At 40.9% G+C, this 20997-nt stretch overlaps 1 protein-coding gene across 1 annotated transcript in view; it reads right to left on the bottom strand.

Moving 5' to 3' along the window:
• Positions 1-200: 200 nt before the first annotated feature.
• ANKRD50 (ankyrin repeat domain containing 50) overlaps positions 201-20997 on the bottom strand; it is a 39474-nt gene continuing 18677 nt past the window's right edge. The window contains exons 3-5 of the mRNA XM_030271989.4: positions 17358-17587; positions 5435-8982; positions 201-3202 (exon numbers count right to left, since the gene is read on the bottom strand). Coding sequence (XP_030127849.4) covers positions 5438-8982; positions 17358-17587 — 3775 coding nt within the window. The 3' untranslated portion in view covers positions 201-3202; positions 5435-5437. The remainder of the gene's footprint in view (positions 3203-5434; positions 8983-17357; positions 17588-20997) is intronic.

Below are 20997 nucleotides of genomic sequence, written 5' to 3'. Positions count from 1 at the left end.
CAGAAGGACATCCAGCAAATCTTCTGCATATGCTCAAAGCCACAGGAATTAATGCCAGGGTCTGAGGTTTGCTAGACTGGGCTGCTTACTGGACACACAAATCATGCTTCATTTAGCACTACATGAAAGTTAATCAAGTTTAATAACCTTTTCCTGAAATGTCCCAGGAAATGAGGTAGAAAAATTAAAACAGTTAGATGTCTGCTGAAAAGCAAATATATTTATTATGCACTTTAATATACACAGGATTTTCGCTTAATATAATACAAGGAATAAAATAAAAATTTTACAATGTGAAATTCATTCAATGTACATTAAAGGCTATTTACAACCCACTCCAGGAAAAAACAGTCTATCTGCAAACCAAGTTAACTGAGGAGTTCAGATGGGGACTATTAAGCATAACAGACATTTGCATAGCAGAGTAACTGAGGAGGAAAAACACCTTTTTAGTTTTAAAGAAATGGTAATGTTTTCAATACTGATCACAGAGAAGACAAAAATGCATCGATTGTGCCTTGGTATCTCTTAATGCATTTCTCTCCAGATGAGTTTTTCCACATGCACACAGTATTGATATCCATGTCCACAAAACAGTCTTTTTCCCCAGCTCTCCCATCAAGAATTTTGGATGTCTTGTGGAGATGACCTTGGAAGGACCAGCGAAATGGGATGAAGAAAAAAGGGATTCCTGTTTTATTCAGGTTTTTTGGGTGGTGAGAACTGCTGCCCTGGCAGAAGGAGCTGTGCTGAGTCACAGCTGCACCTCTCTTCTCACCTCCACTCCATTTACAGATGGGAAAGGGCAGAGCAGAGGGAGCAATGGGGGAACAGCAACTTTGCTTGGCACACAAACCCCTGATAAATGGTGATGCCAAAAATCACACGCAACAGCAATGTCGAATTACACAGACCATCTGAGAAAACAGATGATTTAAAGCAATTCATGCCCCATTCCAAAGGGATATGCAAAATGTGGCAGAATTGTCATTCTGAAAACATTTTTGACAGGTCTACTTTCTGCTGATATGGAGAGAGGGTTTCCCCAGTGACTGTTTCAAATGTAAATACTATTCACACAAAACCCACCAAACTATCTGTAAGTTGTGGCCCCTTGTGAAATTGGCCATATTTTTATGTCCTCTGTCCACAAGGTACAACTCATAACAACACAATAAAATTAAATAAATATAATCCCAATGACAGTCAAGGTCAGTAGAAAAAATGTTGGCGTTCAGTGATCCCTTTCCACAGAACAAAACATACATCTAATCACTAAAGAAAATCATATTCTTGCACAGTATTGCAAATGTACTACATTTGAGGTTTGGAACAAGTTTGCTGAGAACATTTTGGTACTTTTTCTTTTCTAAACCACTAACCCTCTTAAGGCCATTCTGCCAGACTCCTGTTATGTTTATTTTATAATTGTCCCACAGGGACAAGAAATTCAATACATGAAACATTCAGAGTAATCCATATTGCCGTGTGTCAGCTTCTAACATCTAATTTTACTATATGCTGAATGCCTGACTATAAAAGATTTTTTTTTTTTTTTTACATTTAGGAAAAAGCAAATAAGAATGGAGGTGCAAGATTTAAAAGAAGAAAAGTATTCTGATGACAGTTGATCATAATAACCAGAACACGGAGCCCTTCAGTGCCTCAGAATATGCATTACATCTACATCCAGAGGCCATTCATCAAAGTTTAAGTATCTTATTAATCATCTATGAAAAACAACCTCAGCTCTTTATCATCTTACTTCTGGAATGATCAGAATTAGAGTATGAAAAAGATGAAACCCAAGCCTTTAGAAGAAACACTTGCATACAAAAATAGGCTTATTTTCTAAAGAGCAAGGCTGTGTAATGGTGAATAGTAGAATACAGCTTGCATTTGTAGGAGAAAAGAACCCACTTATTTCATTTTATCACTTGCAGAACTGTGCAAGTAAGATGTGCACATTCAAAGGGAAAACTCACACTGCTCGCTTTCACAACAATGACCTTGACTTTGCTCTTTTTCACACAAGTAAAATACTTCTGCTGTAAGAGCAGGAAACCAGCTTTCCATTATCCATGGATGGGCTCTCCTGACTGCTGATTCACCGTGCTCCAGGTACAGAGACACGCTGGCTCTACCTAATCCCCGTGAAGCAGTAACCACATTCATACCAGTTTGTGCTTTAAGGAGTTATTGTCTCAGGACAGGGCTAACTCAGCCATCTCTGTACTCCCCAGGCAACGCTGTCTCTGTGCTTTTCCACTGCGCTCTCGCTGTGGGTTCTCTCAGCCTCGCTCACAAAGAGTCTGTATTTTCCATGGTTTGCTTTACTGACATTCCCAAAAATAGTCCTTTACCTTGGAAAAGAGAAAGAGCTGTTTCTAATGTACAGAGATATACAAGAAAGCAGGATCGGATCTTTTAGCACCTCAGACATACCCATATTAGTTACCTCATCACCATAGCAATAACAGAGCCTATTGCAGACCAAGTGTCCAAAATTTGCCTATTGCTTTCAGTGGTCCCAGTCTGCCATCCAGATTTGGTGCTGTAGTACCAGAGAGTGGATTTTTGCCTCTTAAAAATCCCAAAGACACTGCAGGTGGTTGCAGTCCGACTTCTATGCCACCACTGAACAGCAATTACACAGACAGAACACACAAGTACAGTATTTATAAAATACTGTTAAAGGACTTGTAATTCTGGAGGGAACCTTTTGAAGTACACGGGGAACTGACAATACATGACAACAAGGCAAATGTGACAAACTCATTGCTTATTTTCTTTAGCCACAGAAAAAATAAATACAAAAAGCACTGCCTTTTCCGTAACACAGTTCACTGTGGCACATGCACCTCTACCAAGCGATCTGGAATAGGAAATCAGAATTCCTGGTTCTTACCATTTTCAGCTGTGGTCAGGGAAATACAGCATATATCTTTCTGCAATTAAAAAAAGTGCTCGTTCTGTGTTTTAAATACAAAGTACACAAAATAAAATTTCGAAGCACAGAGGGTTATACTGAGAAGGCAGCCTGAAAATGTAGGCACGTTACAGTAATTAAGGTAACTGAACTGTAGGAATCACATTCTTGAATTTCTAGGTGGACTAAACAAGCGTTGTTTGCTTTCATCCCAGCCAGCTGATAAATCATCGGGAGCAGAAGCGCTTCTGTTCACAGCATCATGGAATTGGCCTGGAAGTATAAAATAAAAACTTTAAGCTTTGAAATAGTCAGCAACACAAACAGCATTGTCAGAAATAGAGCTGTATCATCCCTAATTAAAGTCAAAAGCACACAACAACAACAACCTGATGAGGAAAAGTGTTTCCTGCCTAAGCCCGGTCCTGAGATTGATTCCCTGTGCTCTCTGCCATCCCAAGAACCTACAAGGTCCCCACAACACGAGAGCTTCCTGGTGGGAAGCAGCAGCCAGGAAAGGAAAGCCATTCCTGTGGTGCTCCTGTGGAGTGTTTCTGATGTGATTCCCCACAGGTGACTCACTTATCCACCGGTCAGGAAAATTACCTTTTTTTCTGCTTGAGATTTGGCAAGAGAGGAGGCAAATTACAGCCTGTGCTAAGCAATTCATAATCCACACAGATTTGCTCTAAACTCCCATCTTTAAAGTGACGCTCTGGGAAATGTCAAGAGAAAAGCAAAAGGAACCATTTGGTTATCCACACCTCATTTTTTAGCCATTTGTAAAACCAAGAATTTCACTAAGAGAAACCCTTTATTTTCAGTAGCACACCATTTGTTCCAGACAAGGCAAAGCCAATTTTTCGTGTGCTATGTGGAATGTTCAGATTTCTTTATATGCTGTTTGTACTTTAAAATCAAGGGAGATGTAAAAATTCACCAAAACCAGGCTTTTGATGACAGGTCAGGTCAGATGAACACATTCTACGTCAGAACCATGCAATGGATTTACAATAAAGTACAACATGAAAGCAAGCAATGAACATCAGGTGCAGGCACGTCAGAGTTAGGAAATACAATCCTTAATTACATGTTTCAAAGTTTTACAGAAGCAGGAAAAAATTACAAACAAATTCTAATCCTGTTTGGGCATGATGTACTACTGTGGGAATCTGAAGTCCTTGTAACTTTTACGAAGATTTAGGTTCTTTTCTCTCCCAGCTGATGATTTCTCTCTATGTCTGTTCCTGCTGTCCTGCCCCACAGCTCATCTGACCCTTTGGTAAAATTTGCATTTTACAAATTTTACAAACATCTAGTGCAGATGTTTCTGAAACATCGTATTGTTTCAAACATTTCAATTGAAGCAAAATGCCAACCCAACAGCATCCTGCACAATATTCTATTGCTCTGCAATTCTCCGTGGGCCTCAGCTACATCTACAGATATATTCCATTAAAATCAATTTCCAGAACATTTTGGGAAAACACCTGTTTATATGTTTTTGACAGCTGAAAACCTTCCATGTGTGGATTCTGAACCCCCTTCAACTGTCCTAGAAACATGCTGTCTTTGATGACCTGCAGCAGAACTGAGTCAGAACTGGCAAGAACATTCTTGCTCTAAGGAGCAGCAGCCCGAGCTGTCCAAAATGCTGCATTCACAGGCAAAAAAATGTTTTCAAAATGAGTGAGCAATAAGAGGTGGGCACACATTTCATAAAGATGCTGCTTCTCTGAAATTCCAATAGAAAACATATTAACACATTCCAAATACCCTAAAAAATATACACCTCAACAAGAAGAGGGAGAAAAATAGAATTATTTTAGCTGACTCACTGACAATTCATATCTGAAAAAGAGACTGATAATTACTTTTTCAGCTTAAAATTCAGTATTGGAGAGGAGGTGAGATATCTAAATGACCTTCACTGATTAAGAACAACACAATGGTCAGAAAATTGGTACCATAAACATAGATTATAATTTTGCACTAAGAAAAGCCACCTCTTTTATTAGGAGGACTATCTTTACAGTAACAGAAATACAAAATCAAAGCTTTAGAATAGTATTTTGTACTTATGCTTCACCCTTAAAATCTACATTCAGCAAAGTGGTTGCCTATAACTTATAAGAACCTTTAGAAACTTTCTGAAGAGCATTTTTGTAAATAATGAAATAAAGACTGCATCTGAATATATCGAGAACTGAAATTCTCATCTGTCCTTACATTTGAAAATCAAAATCCAAATCAATGCTACCTGAAACTCAGTTATCAAAGACAGTGGGCCACAATTAGAGCAACTGAATTCAACAGACAATACAACAGTGATTCAATTCCTCTATGGCTGGTGATTTTAAATGACAGCAAAGGAAATACTTGACAGGTTAAGATTTTAACATCCATCACATAAGCAATTATGATGGCAAATGATAATAAAATGTAATTTTAGCATATTTTAAATGAAATGCAGGCATTTGGTTCCTTTGTGACTGGGTAAGTTACCTTTTACAATGGTGTTTCCTTCTTGTAGTTGAAGCTTGGGTCACTACCTTCAATCTGAAGCTTTAAGGCTTGCTTAAGGCTGAGTTCTGTCTCTGCGGAGGGATAGCCTTCCAACACATCCTGATGCCCCCTGTCCTGCACTGTTCGTGGGACAGAAACCCTGCCGAGAAAAACCTGATTGCTCTGAAGATGGTAATTTGGATTTGTCATAATGCCATTTCTCTTCTTCTGCTCCCCACTCTGTTGGTGAATCAGGAACTGCTGCTGAGATCGACCAACTTCTTGCTGAGCTGGAGGGACCAAAATCTTGCACTGTGGCTCTGGCGGCATTGATTTGAGTGGCACGCTTGTGCCAGATTTGGCAATAGGTACTCGTTTATCAAACTGAGTCATTTCATACTCTAGCACTTTGGGCTGGGAGGAACTACTCTGCTTTATTTTCTTTCCAGCTGACCCAGACTTGCTGGAGTTGTCTGTTTTGCCCCCTTTGTTCGCTTTAGTTGATTTCAAACTAGGTTTCACTTGGCTCCATTCAAACTCACTACTGGGTGAATTATGATTTTGACTTAGGGAATGAGTTGTGGAAGAAGGGGAGACAATGGACTGCCTGCTTCTGCTGCGTGGCAGGGAATGCTGCTGGATTTGCTCTGTGAACGACAGGCTGTGGAAACTGTCGATGGGCACCGTCTGAGCGGTGGCCGTCGAGGACGTGGTGCGGAGAGAAGAATTTTTGGAGCTTTTCAGGGAATTATTTGATAAAGATGACTTTTGACGGTCAACCGTAGAATCGGGAGACTCCGAAGGAGAACTGAAGGCGTGTGCAGGCCCATTGGATAATCCCCGCATTCCAGGCTGCATGTCACCTCCTGTACTCCCTGAACTATTGGACTTCATGGTTAAGGACTGCATTTTAGAGGAGACTGACTGTAAGGGCTTCTGCTCCATTGTGTGGACTGGAGACGGAGTGCAACCATTCAGAGTTGATGCACCATATTTTTCCAGTAATTTGATAATCTGGGAGTGTCCATTTTTGGCTGCAACCCGCATAGCAGTGCGCCCAAATTGGTCAGCGTGATTGGGATCAGCACCATGCTCCAGTAATATCTGGACAACGTCAATGTGCCCCTCTTGGGCCGCAATGCAGAGTCCAGTAGCACCTTGATTACAAGTGTGGTCAACCAGAGCACCATGCTCGATGAGAAGCTGCACGACCTTCATGTGGCCTTGCCATGCAGCAGACTGCAAAGCGGATCTCTTCTCGTTATCTGCAGCGTTCACGTCAGCGTGGTACGTTATCAGCACCTGCACCATCTCCAAATGGCCCTGCCAGCAGGAAACATGGAGTGCTGTTCTTCCTTCAGCATCGCTTGCTTCGACATTTGCACCATTTTCTAAAAAATACTCAGCCATCGTAAGCTGGTTTTCTAATGCTAGGATATAAAGCGTTGGCCGGCCATCAGCGTCTTTGTAGTTCACATCTGCTCCGTGGCTGAGCAGTAGCTCAACTATATCTCTGTGACCTTCTAAGGCAGCAACTCGGAGAGCATTTCTCCCATCGTAGCCTCTCTGATCAATGTTGGATTTATTTTCCAGTAACATCTGCACACAATCATAGTGACCTTCCTGTGCGGCTAATATGAAAGGTATCCTTCCATCATTATCAATTTCATTTGTTCTAGCACCTTGTTCTATAAGAGCTTCACAGATCAACCTGTGACCTTCAAAAGCTGCCATGTGCAAAGGTGTCCAGCCTGCATCATCTCTGTGATTTTCATCTAGCCCCCTGTCCAGCAGAGTCCGTACTACTTCAACATTGCCCTGCGCAGATGCTATGCTCAGGACTGTTCTACCTTCACTGTCAATGCTGTCAACAGCTGCACCCCAAAACAAGAGAGTATTCACCACTGAGGCATGGCCCATGGAGGCTGCTGCCAGAAGCGGCGTCCGGCCGTTGTTGTCTGTGTGATCAACATCAGCTCCTCCTTCCAGGAGCAGATCAACCACATCCACATGTCCTTCATAGGCGGCCACCAGCAGTGGAGTCATGCCATCCTTGTCACAGTGGTCGACTTCAGCACCGCGGTCGATGAGGAGGCTGACCACCGAAGCGTGTCCCTTACTGGCCGGCACGCAGAGCGCAGCCACAGACAGCGCCGTCCTCCCATCCACGTCCTCGTGGTTCACCTCCGCACCGTGGTCCAGCAGGTGCTCCACGATCTCTTTGTGCCCCATGTATGCAGCTGCGATCAGAGCTGTCCTGCCCTCGTTGTCAGCTTTATTAACTTCAGCCCCGTGCTGGAGCAGATTCAGCACAATATCTTCGTGTCCTCCCCAGGCCGCCGCTCTCAGCGCCGTCCGGCTGTCAGCATCGGCGCAGTCCACTTTGACCCCGGCGTACAGGAGCGCGGACACCACCTCCGTGTGCCCTCCCCACGCCGCCGAGCGCAGCGCCGTCCAGCCGTCGTGGTCCGTGTGGTTGACGTTGGCCCCGCAGCCGATGAGGCAGTTGACCACCTTGGTGTGCCCCTGCCGAGAAGCCAAGGTCAGCGCTGTTTGCCCGTGGGTGTCTTCGATCTCCAGATCCGCTCCCCTTGAAACCAGCAGGTTGACCACGTCGAGGTTGCCGCTGTACGCCGCGTTGGCCAACAGCGTTCTCCCGTTGGAATCGCACTGGTTTACGGACGCCCCATTGTCCAACAAGGTGCGGATGGAGTCTTCCCTCTCCAGAGCCTGCCGGACGATGCAAGATGTGCGGTCGTCTTCGCTGTTGACGTGAGCACCAGCCTTTACCAGCAGCTGTAACACCTCTTGCTCTTTAGGAATTAAGGTTGACAGGGAGTCTTTGACAGGTGTGCCATTCCATATCATCCACAAAGCCAGCTCGGATGTCTCCAACTGTAAATTAGAATTGATGAGATGCAGTGCAAACTCTTGAGCTTCTAACGGTGTTAAATCCTTTGCCCGGCAGGTGTAACTCATCGCCAGCATTCTGTGTCCCTCTGCGGCGTTACACAAGTATTTCTGTGTACAGTGCTTTACATCCAGCAACCACTCCGCAAAACTGTAATGAAACAAGATTTTTGTATTTCCAAGGCCATCGATAAAGACTTTGGACAGGACATCCAATTTGCGTTGAAAGTCTTCCATCGTCAGCGTCATGTTTTTGGTCCACACGGCGTGATACAATTCTGTGGTGGTCAAGGGCCTGCAGGCTGCAAGAATTACATTAAGGATGGGCTGGACCTTTGCAAACTGTTTTCTCACAAAAAGTCTCTGACAGAGCCAAAGGTAGAGGCCATTTAATGTTCCTGGAATATCACGGATCTCCCGTAGCATGATAAAATTCTCCACAACTCCATCTAGGACACGTTCCAGATACAAAAAGCAACCGCTGCTTTTGATGTGAAGCTGATTCAGCATTTCTGCCGTTTCTTTTGTGAGGTGTTGTCTCAGGGCTTCTTCCTGGTCCAAACGATGCAGAATATATTGCTGCACATCTTTCACAATGTAGGCCTTTCGGAGGTCATCCAGACTTATTTTTCGAAAACCTGTTGAGAGGAGAGAAAGCTGTAATTATTTCTGATCCAGCTCTGCTTAACTCAGTGTTGAAAGAAGAGTAAATAAAAGCCAAGATATTTTTGGGTGGGGAACACCCACAATAAAATATTTTCCCCAGTAAACACAGTGAATATAAATTAATTATAATAGCAGAAAATTTTGATAATTAGATGCACGGTTATCATCATCTACTATAAGAAAAAATAGGTGCTATGAACAAAAATACTATTGAAAATCACTCTGAATTAGGCATTGTGTTTCTGCCTTGGACAACACTAAACACCTAAGCAAAACCATCAAAACTGCAACTGAAATAATATTATTAAGTATTATTATATTATTAAAGGAATAATCCCTTCTCCAATGTGGTTAACAATGGAATTCTAAGTAATTTTCAGCTATTGAGATTAAGACAATTATTATGTTTATTTAATTACAGAAGAAGGTATTCACATCTGCTGCATATGCATGATTAAATGTATATAAATCACTAACTTGATCACCTCAGCTTTTTTTAAAAGCTTTTATGATACAGGAGAGACACTCAAAAATAGTTTTAAACATCTTTAGACCTCTGTGCACTGAAATTTTGCAAGTGAGGACTGAGCTCTAGATAAACACCCTGGTTATCGGGTAGGTGACTCATCATATAAAGACATAGGTTCTCTCGTAGTCATATCTCTCTGTTTTTCCAGCCCGTTGACTCTTTAGAAGAAAAAGGGACATTATTTCATAGACACAGACTGTGTGTGTCCCCTCCCCACTCAAGGAAAGGGACACTGTTCCCAACAGCACGTGTGAGGAAGTTCCCTGCGCTGCCTTAGCAGCCGTAAGCCTCTCAGGAATAGGGCTGAACCAAGGCAGAGCCGTCTGGACACACAGCTGCCTCTGCCGTTTCAAACATTTGCTCTGGTAGGGCCAAGGCAAGCACTTGATGAGGACCCACCCTCTCTGATTAGTGACACATCGCGTTGTTTGAACGCTGCTCTTGCGGAAGTAAAGGGAAAACCACAGAAGTCACGAAGGCAGCACCTTCAGTGATTGCATTTCAGGTCAGAACTGCACCTCAGTTCTCCAGCTTGTGATCCCTTCCTTACAGCCAGCTCAGCTAGTCAGACACAAAACCAACTGCTCTTCAAACCAAAGCTAAGTAACTCATCTCTAAATTATACTGAAGGAAAAGCAACCATAGATCCATGTGTTCAACTCAACTCCGGCCCCATCTTCATAGGAAAAAAAAACATTTTAAGTGAGCCTCTGAAAGATGTTGCTTCTATATTTATGTTTTTATTGTATTTAAACAGTGTGGATCAAACTGCTCAGTCTCTGAGGTTGTTTTGACAGCAAATTCAGGCTGGTAACAGAGCTGTGGTTTTTGCTCCCCAGTGGCTTCAGCAGAGGTTCTGAATGTCCCATTAAGGTCACTCTGCTAATTGTTTAGTCTACATGAGCACTGTACAAACACCACAGCTGAGAACAGGGAGGTAAGCTCGGGAAGTGTTACTAAAATATTTCTGCTTCCCTTAGTAATTATGGAAGCACTACAAACAGGACTGAACCAATACAATACCTAAAACAAAATCATGCTTCTCCACAAATGAAATCACTGGAGAGGACACTTTTGCACAGTCAGTTCAGAGGATAAAACTACACAAGTAAGATTGACTACTTGAAGATTTTTGAATGAGAAGGTCAGGAGCAAGAATATAATCTTTCTCCATTCCAGAGGATTTTTTTATGTTTTGGCTCTAAAAGGAAACAGAAAAAGCTTTATCTACCATAACGTGCCACAAATTCAAGTAATGTCTTTACCTGATTTGTAGGATAGCATAATTCATTACTTTACTATGTATTTTATTAAAATATTCTGTATGTAACTTTGTGAAGCCCTTAATTCTTGCACATAACCCAAATAAAAAACTTTGCTGAGTAAGAGCCGACACTGTCCTGTAATTCTGTAGATCCCAAAGCTCCCACTTGAAGTGAAAGTCTGTTTCTAGGTCAGGATTCTTTGGAAGGTACAGGAGTGAAAAAATAACACCAAAGCTAAGGCATTGCTTGGTGCATGGACAAAAGGAGCTGTAATTAGGGACATTTATTAAATTAGGGATTTGCCTGGCTCATTTGTGCAGAGGGAGCAGCTCTGTTTTGCTCAATATGGAGCAAACACTACCACCCCGCTCACTCACCTTCCTCTGAACTGCCCTGCTTTGCCTCGCACAGATCTGTCCCCGTCTCTTGGCTGAACAAGAACCAGCAGGGAGCTCTGCAAAACCATTCTCTATGTCTTTAGACCTAAGTGACCCTGCTCCCTAACCTCTCACATTAATCCCATGCCCACATCCTGCCTTCCAATATATACCTGCAAACGTAAGCTATTTTTGTTTTTACATCACTTCAGTGTTTTTTCAGTAGCGGATTTCATTTCCCCGCAATGAGAAAACCCTCGACGGGCTGGCACAACAGCAATCCTGAGATTTCAGCTGATGTTCAGTGTTGCCTGACTAATGATTACACTTCACCTCCCCTGACTCCCAGCCTTCCCACAAAAACTTGCAGTGATAAAAAAGTGTCTCTGTCTCAGTCTCTGTATCTCTGCTTCAAAAACGAGACTCCTGCCTTTCTTGCAAGCGTTCTTTGAAAAACAATTTTCATTTTGCCTCCAAAAATGGGTGGGAAAGTGAGCAAAAAAACCCCAAAGCCCTCCAAATAAAAAAGTAAAAAAAGGAAGGGTTTGTGTGTGTTTGTGTGGCATTTTTTTCCCCCTTTAAATGATGTATCAGTGCCCAGAGAAGCTGTGGATGCTCCATTCCTGGAAGTGTTCAAGGCCAGGTTGGACGGGGCTTTGAATAACCTGGGATAGTGGAAGGTGTCCCTGCCCATGGCAGGGGGTTGGAATGAGATGGTCTTTAAGGTCTCTTCCAACACAAAACATTCTAAGATGCTCCGATTACTTTGTTCCATACTAGAGCTAAAAATGATCTGTTCTTACCTCAGATACACCAAACATCTAAGCACTTCAGACAAGTAAATAAATTTCAGGAGGATTCAGAGCAGTTTTAAACTATTTGATTTGCAACATGTTTATGAAAGCAAAAAACTGCTGTTTTTTTACCCTTTTCTTTTTTTCTTTTTTTGCAGTATTACCATACATTCTTTGTTAAAAAGATCCTATATATTGTATCTGAAAGTAAGCTTGGATAGGAAGAAGCACACTACACTCATACACACATCCCAGGGATGAAATGCTCTTTAAGGGCTGGGATTAAAAAACTGCCATTGTAGCAGACTTTTGGACATAAAACGGGATGTTAATTTTAACCACTGCATCAGGCCATACTATAATAAGCAAATAATTCAAAAGAAGCCCTATAGATAGAACTGATTTTTTTTAATTCTGAATTTTTTGTTGCTAGCTTGAAGAAGGAAAACAAAGCTGTGTATTTTTTCCCCAAATATCTGCCTAAAGCAAGGCATTCTACATTTCCAAACAAAGGGCTTGCAAACTTGCTTTGCAACCCTGCCCCATACAATAAGTCACTTTCATGGGCAAGAAGGACCAAAATATTAAGAGAAAGCTCATTTTATTTTTGATGCATTCCCATGACCTACTTAAGCTCAGCAAAACAGAAGTTACAGTAGACAGAACTAGCAGTCCCACGACCTTGCTTCTTGCATTGCTAAAATTTTTCATACAACACATCAGTTTCAACCCAATGGGAGCTCCAATATGGATTGTTCTAATTTATTACATTTCTGTCAGTTCTGTAAACAAATCTGTTCCAAATGTATTCCTTGGCAAGATCTAGGGTCATTCAAATGTAGAAAAAAAGGGATCTTGGTTATAAATACTTTTATAGCATGTCAACCTTTTCATACTTGAATAGTCAAAAAGCTATTAACTAGCAAGTTTCAATACTTAAAAATATCCTTCCACTTTCATATCTTTAAATGGATTTACATAAGCACATAACAGAAGTTTTAAATGCATTTTAATGTATTTAACTGAATTGTTAGCTTTAGAGTAATCCAAAACATTACAAACATGGCGGTAATTTGGCATTAATACTTTATGCTGCTGTTCTAAACACCTATTGAATTAGATACTTCTGTGGCCATTTGTGCACACCTGCTCAAAAATAATAACTTATCTATCAGAGTAAAGGGCACCTGGAGACTCAGGCAGCACACTTAGCTTTTAGTGCATTTGCAATATATTGTGCATTACAAATTTTTCTGCCTCTTCTGCAGGTGCTACGAGACTTTGGGGCTGAAATCTGCTGCTCTCACTGGTCCGTGTCACTGCACAGAAGTTTATTTAATTAGATCTACAGGTAATAGGCCATTTGAAACAATTTAGTCTTCCCTGTTTAATTACAAGGCAATTAAATTCCAAGTTCACGCACAACTTTTTACAAGAAAATATGAAATTCCCTAGTACAATGATTTCAAAGTGGCAATGAAAAGAAAGAACATAGTAATTAAAAGCTCCTTATGTATTTCCCAAGCATTCTAAATAATGTTTCTTTCCAAACCTCAAACCTAAACAAGAAATAAACTTTTTCAAAGCTTCAACATTACAAAAGTAAGTTTTACAACCACATAAATATATAGTTTTATCTTTTACAGTAAGAATCCAACTCCCATGAAGACTTCAAAGGGACATTAAATCACCCAAACAAATTCCAACCTACAATGAAAAATTAGAGGACAACTTAGATTTTTTATTTTGGAAGCAATCTCTCCTGAAGTAGTCTCATGTCATTTATTTTCTGGAATGGCAGAAAGGTTCAGCTCCAAATCTGGCAACTGATTTGGTTTGGGGATTCAGCAATAGAACTACATGAGTAGCACTAATCGCCAAAACATGAGGTTTCTCAGAGAAGCTTATTGTGATTTTTTACTGTATTTCTCTAAGATTTTCATATTTGTGCTTATTTTTTAATTTTTTGGAAAGGCTGTAAGGAAAACAACCCTCCACACCTATTCAGAAGTAAACAGCAGAAACATGAGCAAGACATGTTCCTGAGATTTCCAATCAAGAACAAATTTGGATAAATACCAACTCCTAGAAGTTCCTGTCTGTCTGGGAACTGAATGACAAATAAAAGGATGAGTGAAAAATGGACGACTGTCAGTTTCTGCCTGTGGACATGTGGAAGAATGGACCTTAAACTCCCTCTGATGCTAAACTGAACCCTTTCACCTCCACTTTTGGTTTTTTATTGAATTTTCCAGTATCTTTCTGGTATTTGCCATTAACTTCATGAGAATTACAGCTCCCTGAGATGTGACATCTGCACAGGCTGTGCAGCCATGCCTCATGCATGAGAAGGAATTCTTCACAAGAATGTCAGTGTTTAACTGAGGGGTATAATCAAGTCACATGCCACAGATAATTGATTTACGTGTCTAGCAAAAAAAGAAGAAATTAGGTGCCTATTAAAAAGAAGCCATTTTAAACCATTTGCACATATGCACTTTTGCCTACTTACCTTTATGCTCTTAATGAGAAATTATCTGCTGTTCACTCCCCCTTATCTATGTAAAATTGCCTGATTTGAAAATGTCTCAAGTTTTCCAACTAATATGAGGGATTTTCAAACCAGGAAATTTGTTTTGTAAGCATGTTTCCTACGCTTTCAAGATTTAGTCTCCTTTTAGAAGAAGCATTAAAATTAGCTCATTAGCTAAAAATGAAAAAAAATACATTTCATGTTCTGTGCCACTTTCATGTTGGAAAGGCTGTGTTGATGTAGCTGCTTGAGTGCCCACACTCGGAGCCAAATGATAACAAACGATGATGTGGGAGACAACATGGATAACCACGGGTGCAAGACAGAATTGCTAAATTTAGGGGAAAATCCACTAGGAAAAGCCACCAGGCAGCATGTGGCAGTTGGTGACAGAGCATATGAAGAGAAGGCAGTTATCTGTCCCTCTCCTTTTTTAACTCATTTGGCATTTGCTCACTGTGGAGGGTGACCGCAGCCTCAGCCAGGCATTGTCTCACATTTGGTTCGTATTTTTGAGGTTGTCTCTGTAGCCACAAGAGGCAAAACTTTTTTTTTTTCACTTTTTTTTTTTTTTTTTTTAATTAATGAAAGCTGAGAATCTGAGCAAGGGGAAAAAAATCTGTAGCACGTTGTGCTACTACAGAATCTGGGAATACAGAAGGGCCCAGAGCACAAGCTGCAGCAGATGCAGGCACAGCTATTCAGTTTTCATAAATAAGTCGCCACCAGAAGTGAAAGAACAAAGAGGACCAGAACAAACACCCCTCCTCCTCTTCTCATTCTTAAGAGTGCTAGGGATGATTATTCACCACTGGCAGTGTCAGGATGACAGTGGGTGAGAAAGACTGGACTCTGTCTTCCATGTCATCACTATTTTTGGCTCAGGAGCTGCTTGCACAACTCCCATCTGTACTGCACACCCAAAAAAAGAGCATCATCAGGACAAGGCAACTGCAGCAAGCCCGCTTCCAGCCATTGGGAACACTTTGCTGACATGAGAGCTAAACCAATTTGTCAGACAGACTCAGAAGAATTTTTCACTGAATGAAAATTTTAAGTGAAAACAGATACAAGCTCACTGTAAACAAATTAATACTGGCCAATGTGTATTTCATATCATACTCCAAAACTTATTTTAACAGAAAAAACTACAGATGGGACACATTTTCTTCATCAATTCTGAAGGGATCCCAATCTGTCTCACCAAGTTACAGTGCAACTGATTTTTATTTGGTCCAAATACTTATTGTTGGTCTCCACTTCTGCCTGCCCACCTACTAAATATAAATAGCTTTAAAAATTGGCTTAGCTAAAAGTAAACATTCAAATACCACAAAGCAGGAGAAGAGCTTGCCTGCCCCAGCAGAAGAGTTAATGTCAGTCAATCTTTTGCAGGCCAGAACCCAAAAAGAAACCCACATTATTTGCAGTTTTACAACACCAAGTTGCATAGTTTTTGAAGTTAACAGAAGCTTCAGCCACGCTCCTCAGATCCTCACTACTGCAAACCTGAATATTGGCTGGTAACAGGAAAATCCTCCAACAGTGAATTAAATGGGCAGCCATCACATTGGCTGTACTGTCACATTTTCCTTTCATAGTGGCTAAACCACAACTGCCTCCACATAGACCCTAAAATTTCTTCTCAATTTGTATCCAATTCTTTCTTTGCTGTACCTTTTCCACATTGAAGGCGGGATTATAGTATCAAACACCAATTTCCTTTATGCTATTCATCAGGTCATACTCTGTGGAAATGAAAAATTAACTCACTGGAATTAAATTTATTTTAAAGGCATATCCATTAGTTCTGCTGATTTTTCCTGTCAGGAATTTCATCTGGAAATATATTTAAAAGACAACAGCAATTTTTTAGGGCTAGTCTGTAACATTGTATAGTTCAATGGAAAGGAAACAGGACTGTTGTGAGAAAGTCTTGTCTGGTTTTTTGGCAATAACAACATATCTAATCAGCCAAACTCTGCCAAAACTATTCCCATATGAACAGTGCCTGAAGGAACCCTGTGAAGCCATCCCAAAGTTTCTTTTAGTTGTCACACACTCCCAAATACCAGTCTTCATGTCTGCCACTGATTAATACAGTACTTCATTCCAAAATGCAATTATCCCATTGACCTTCTGCCACTGTGGAAACGAGCAAGCCTATGGGTCTAAGTACTATAATCACATTTTTTGTCCTAATTGTGTCCTTAATACACACAGGCTTTATACATAGGCCTGGAATCCAGTCCAGATATTGCCTTTTATTAAATTTCAGAGAACTTCCAGTAACAATGTCATTACAGTGAAGAAATGCTCTCATGATACAGTAAAGCCTGGATGAAGAAGCTGTAAAAAATTTTTTTACTGTGCAACCTTTGCCAAAAGCACAGTCCAAGAATCCACATCTACATTGTTCCTCTCTCCCATTTCACCTTCAGAGATTATTACCCACTTTCTGCAAACATGGGGAGAGATTTTAATGGCAGATGAAAGGAAAACCTTCTGAGGGTGTAAGGAATGGGTGTATGCAGCTGAAATACTTCTGCACTTACACATCACCTATGCCGTTTGAAGCCTCCTGAAATGAGCAAAGCAAGAGGAAAACTCAATACACTGAAGAGAACATGGATGCTTTGCAAAGATAAAATTTAACTCTAAAATGTGTAGCTGATTTAAACTTTCCATAGTCCTTGGGGAAGAGGGATGTGTGTTTTTTAGAATTGCTATTTTTGTTATTGTCATTTTTTATAAGCAAGCATGCAGCAGTGCTTCCCACCATCCCCAGGGCCTGGCAAATACAACATCCTAGGTACAGGTCCCAAACAATTCCTGTGCTCTGTGCTCACCTGTAAACATTTTTGTAACAGCTTTACTCTGCTTGCGGGCAGAACACAGGAGGAGCAGCCAGGGAGGGAAGAACTCGAAGTGGCTGGCCAAAATCTCTGCTATTGTCCCAGATAAACTCGTGGAAGTCTGTTCACCCTCGGAAACATTGCAGCCCTCGTCCACCGAATCCACCAGGATGAAGAGGCTCTGCTGAGGGGGCTTCATTCCCAAGAGAGGCAGCAGAATGCACCTGGAAGCAACATGACCCAAAATCAGTATTTTAAATGCATTTAACAATACATTGACTGTCACATCACATCCATGTCACATCACTGGCACATCCAGGACAAAGCTATGATCAACTTAAAATGCAAAGTTACTTTTTAAAAAAAGTTACCATGGAAAACATTGAAGTAGACTAAACTAGAAGAAATACTCTGAACAGGCAGATAGTGATCTAACTCTTGTTTAGGCACCATTACTTTTTTGTGAACTTCTAATTTATAACAATACTTTAAGATTATGTAATAGTGTTCAAGGCTAATTAGAAGACTTGGAAAAATGTTGCTTCACTAAGAAGCTACTTGGCCTAAAGCTTAAGAACTTCACTACTGTTGTCTCTGCCAAAGCTGTTGCTACTGCTTATCAGAAACTAATAGTGAACAATAGCTGGTCATGAAAAAAAAAGCCTGAAAGACACATGAAATATCAAAGCTCAAAGAGTTCAAGTCTGAATGAATAACACTATTACAAAGAACAGAATTTCTGCCATACCTTCACAAATAAAATGCAAATTAGTAGCAGACTGAGGCATTCGGTAGTGACTTTGATGTATTAGCTTTTATTTATATTGAAGTTGCCAAGCTCCTGTTACTGGGAAAGGATTATCTGCATCCTTGAGATGAAGCTCTAACAACACATCTGATTGTGTGACTAAAAAATTCAAATTTGCATCTACTGTTGGTCTCTTTAGCAGGTGGTTCTTAAAAATATACCTAACTGCATTTACATGTATCTTTAAATAGCACTACATAACCATCATGCATCTATTCAGTATTTCCACACTACACTACTATTTTTTGGGAAGCTTCATAGTGATTTAGGCCTGTAAGTTTCACTGACTAAATTATCTTTAAATACACTTGGCAAGTAAACTTTGACTTTATAGTACAAGGATTTGGAAAATGAAACGAGGTGAGAAAAATACATATCTGACAGTTTACTCTCTTGTAAATTTGCTGTTTGCACATGTCCAGAAGGCATGCCCATCATAAGTATTTTTTGTTTTACTCAAGTCCATAATAACCTTTTTTCATTTATTTTACTGAACAAATTTACCTTCAGAAGACTTTGGTCAACACATTATCACCTACCAAGCATTCAAATGGGAATAGGAAAATCCTGCCTGCTAATGCAAGAATTTAACCCACTTCAGAAATGATTCATAAGCCTTGTTGGGGGAGGTTGGTTATTTTCTGGTTTTCTGACAGATAAAAAAGCCAAATGGAAACAGCGGTGCACTTTTCACGTCTGACAGTAACAGCAGAATCTAGCAGAACAGACTAGGGGGGTAATTTCCTCAGAGGTATAAAAAGGAAGCACAGAATACTTGTGATCTGAAAATATTCAGTAATACATGGATTTTAAAACATGGCCTTCCCCCCTTTTTTTCAGAAGCATAAGACTTCTGGAACTCTTGTAATTCCCCAGCTAGGTACTCCTTCAGAGGATGCCTGATGTACAACTGAAATCACTGCTCACTATGCTGGGAAGTTAAGCAGCTACCAATTTACAGAACAGGAAATTAAAGTAGCCATGAGGTTAAAATTACTTTCCCAAGTGATGCCAATCCCACAATGAAAGGAGGAGGTTGGAAATGATCACATTTTCCACCCCTTCCCCCACCACAAGGCCGTCTTGCCCCCTCAGCTATTTGTGTCAAGGCATTTTTCCTGCAACATTTCATTCCCTATCAAAACTAATTTTCTTCTCACATAGTTCTCTGTATGAAATTACTTTTTGAGAATGAATGTTACTATGAGATATAAAGAAATGGTAATGGTTATCTTAAATTAAAAATCTCACTTAAAATCCATGTGACCCTAACAAAATGCCTATGAAATACCTTAGGAGCATCCAGAAACATTCTTGTGTCAGTTTTTACCTGTTGGGAACACCACCAAGAAAAGCAAAAGTCTTGTCTGGGAAAGATTCCCAAATCACTCTGCCTCCAAACAGGGCTGGAAGCAGATGTCTAAGGAACAATTTAAGCACTGGGCAAGCACTAGAAGGCCAACTTTTACCATCATTCTCAGCAATCACTGCTTCCAGGGACTTTGTGAGATTCAGCCTTTGCATTTAACATCCTTTAACTGACCACACTTCCACAGGTCTGTCCAAGTCTTGTAGGAACTGGTTTAAGGCTCTGGCATTCACAGCAGCAAGGCTGTCTGCAGCTTAGCTGCACACTGCATGAAATGGAAGGGTTCTTCCTTTTGTGGTTTAAAAACCAAAATGTCCTTGTTCCATTTGATATCCTTCAACTTCTGACTTGAAGGGGCAATAAGCAGTAATGTCATATTCTCACTATCTATGCCATTTGTACCACAGCCTCTCTGAGCTATTTTGTCCCAGGCAGATGAGTCCTAGCATATTGAAGCTGCTCCACAAAATGCTATTCCACAGCCCCTTGTCTCTCTGTGCTCTGCTTCTTTCCAGTTCACAATACTTGTATTTCTGAATCTTAACATAATTTAAATTCCACTAGGAAAAATATATGCACATAAGAAATGAGGCACAATGGCTTCTCCCAGCTTAGAGGAATATTAATAAAAGTGTGGCATTAACAAGATATTGATCAGGCTTTCTCTTTAAGTGCCCTTTGAAGCTGTTTGATAAAATTCTGTTCTTCCGAGACACTTTACATCACGAGTTCAGAGCGGATGCCAAGGAACATAATAGTGAAACTTTTCGGGAAGTGCTGTGCTAATTTGCCAAAGTCCCATTATGTGACAGCCAGGGGATCAGCTCCAGACAGCATGGGGTTAGGAAAGGCAGGTCCTGCCTGACCAACCTGATCTCCTTCTAGGACAAGGTGATCTACTCAGGGGATGAGGGCAAGGCTGTGCATGTTGTTTACCTAGACTCCAGTAAAGCCTCTGCCAGCATCACCCTCATCATCCCCTGGACAAACTGGCTGGATGGTGGAGTCTAAAGAGAGGTGGGGAAGGGAGTTAAACCCAGCTGGGGGCAGGTCACAAGTGCTATTGCCTGGGCTCAGTTTTGGGGCCAGTTCTGTTTCGTATCCTTATCACTCACCTGGACAGTGAGCCCTCCCTACGTCAGCCTCTTCTCCCAAGACATGGTTTAGTGGTGGGCTGGGCAGCACTGGGTCAATGAGCTCAAAGGTCTTTTCTACACCATCCTATGAGTCTGTGTTTGCCTCCACAACATGACTTAGCAATTCCACTCCCCTACCATTTCTTGATTACACAGGAAAATAACATAAATCAACAAGGAATTAACAATGTCTTTAAAGCACTTCCCTCAAGGGTGATTCATCTACAGATTGTTGTAACAGATTGCTTAATTGCAGAGTGCCTCTCAAAAGACTGGAACTTGACTTTCTTTACCTTCTGAAAGGGTAACAGCTTTATCTTA

The sequence above is a fragment of the Taeniopygia guttata genome, chromosome 4 (assembly GCF_048771995.1).
Source record: "Taeniopygia guttata chromosome 4, bTaeGut7.mat, whole genome shotgun sequence".
NCBI lineage: Eukaryota > Metazoa > Chordata > Aves > Passeriformes > Estrildidae > Taeniopygia > Taeniopygia guttata.
This window is presented reverse-complemented; position numbering and strand designations above follow the sequence as displayed.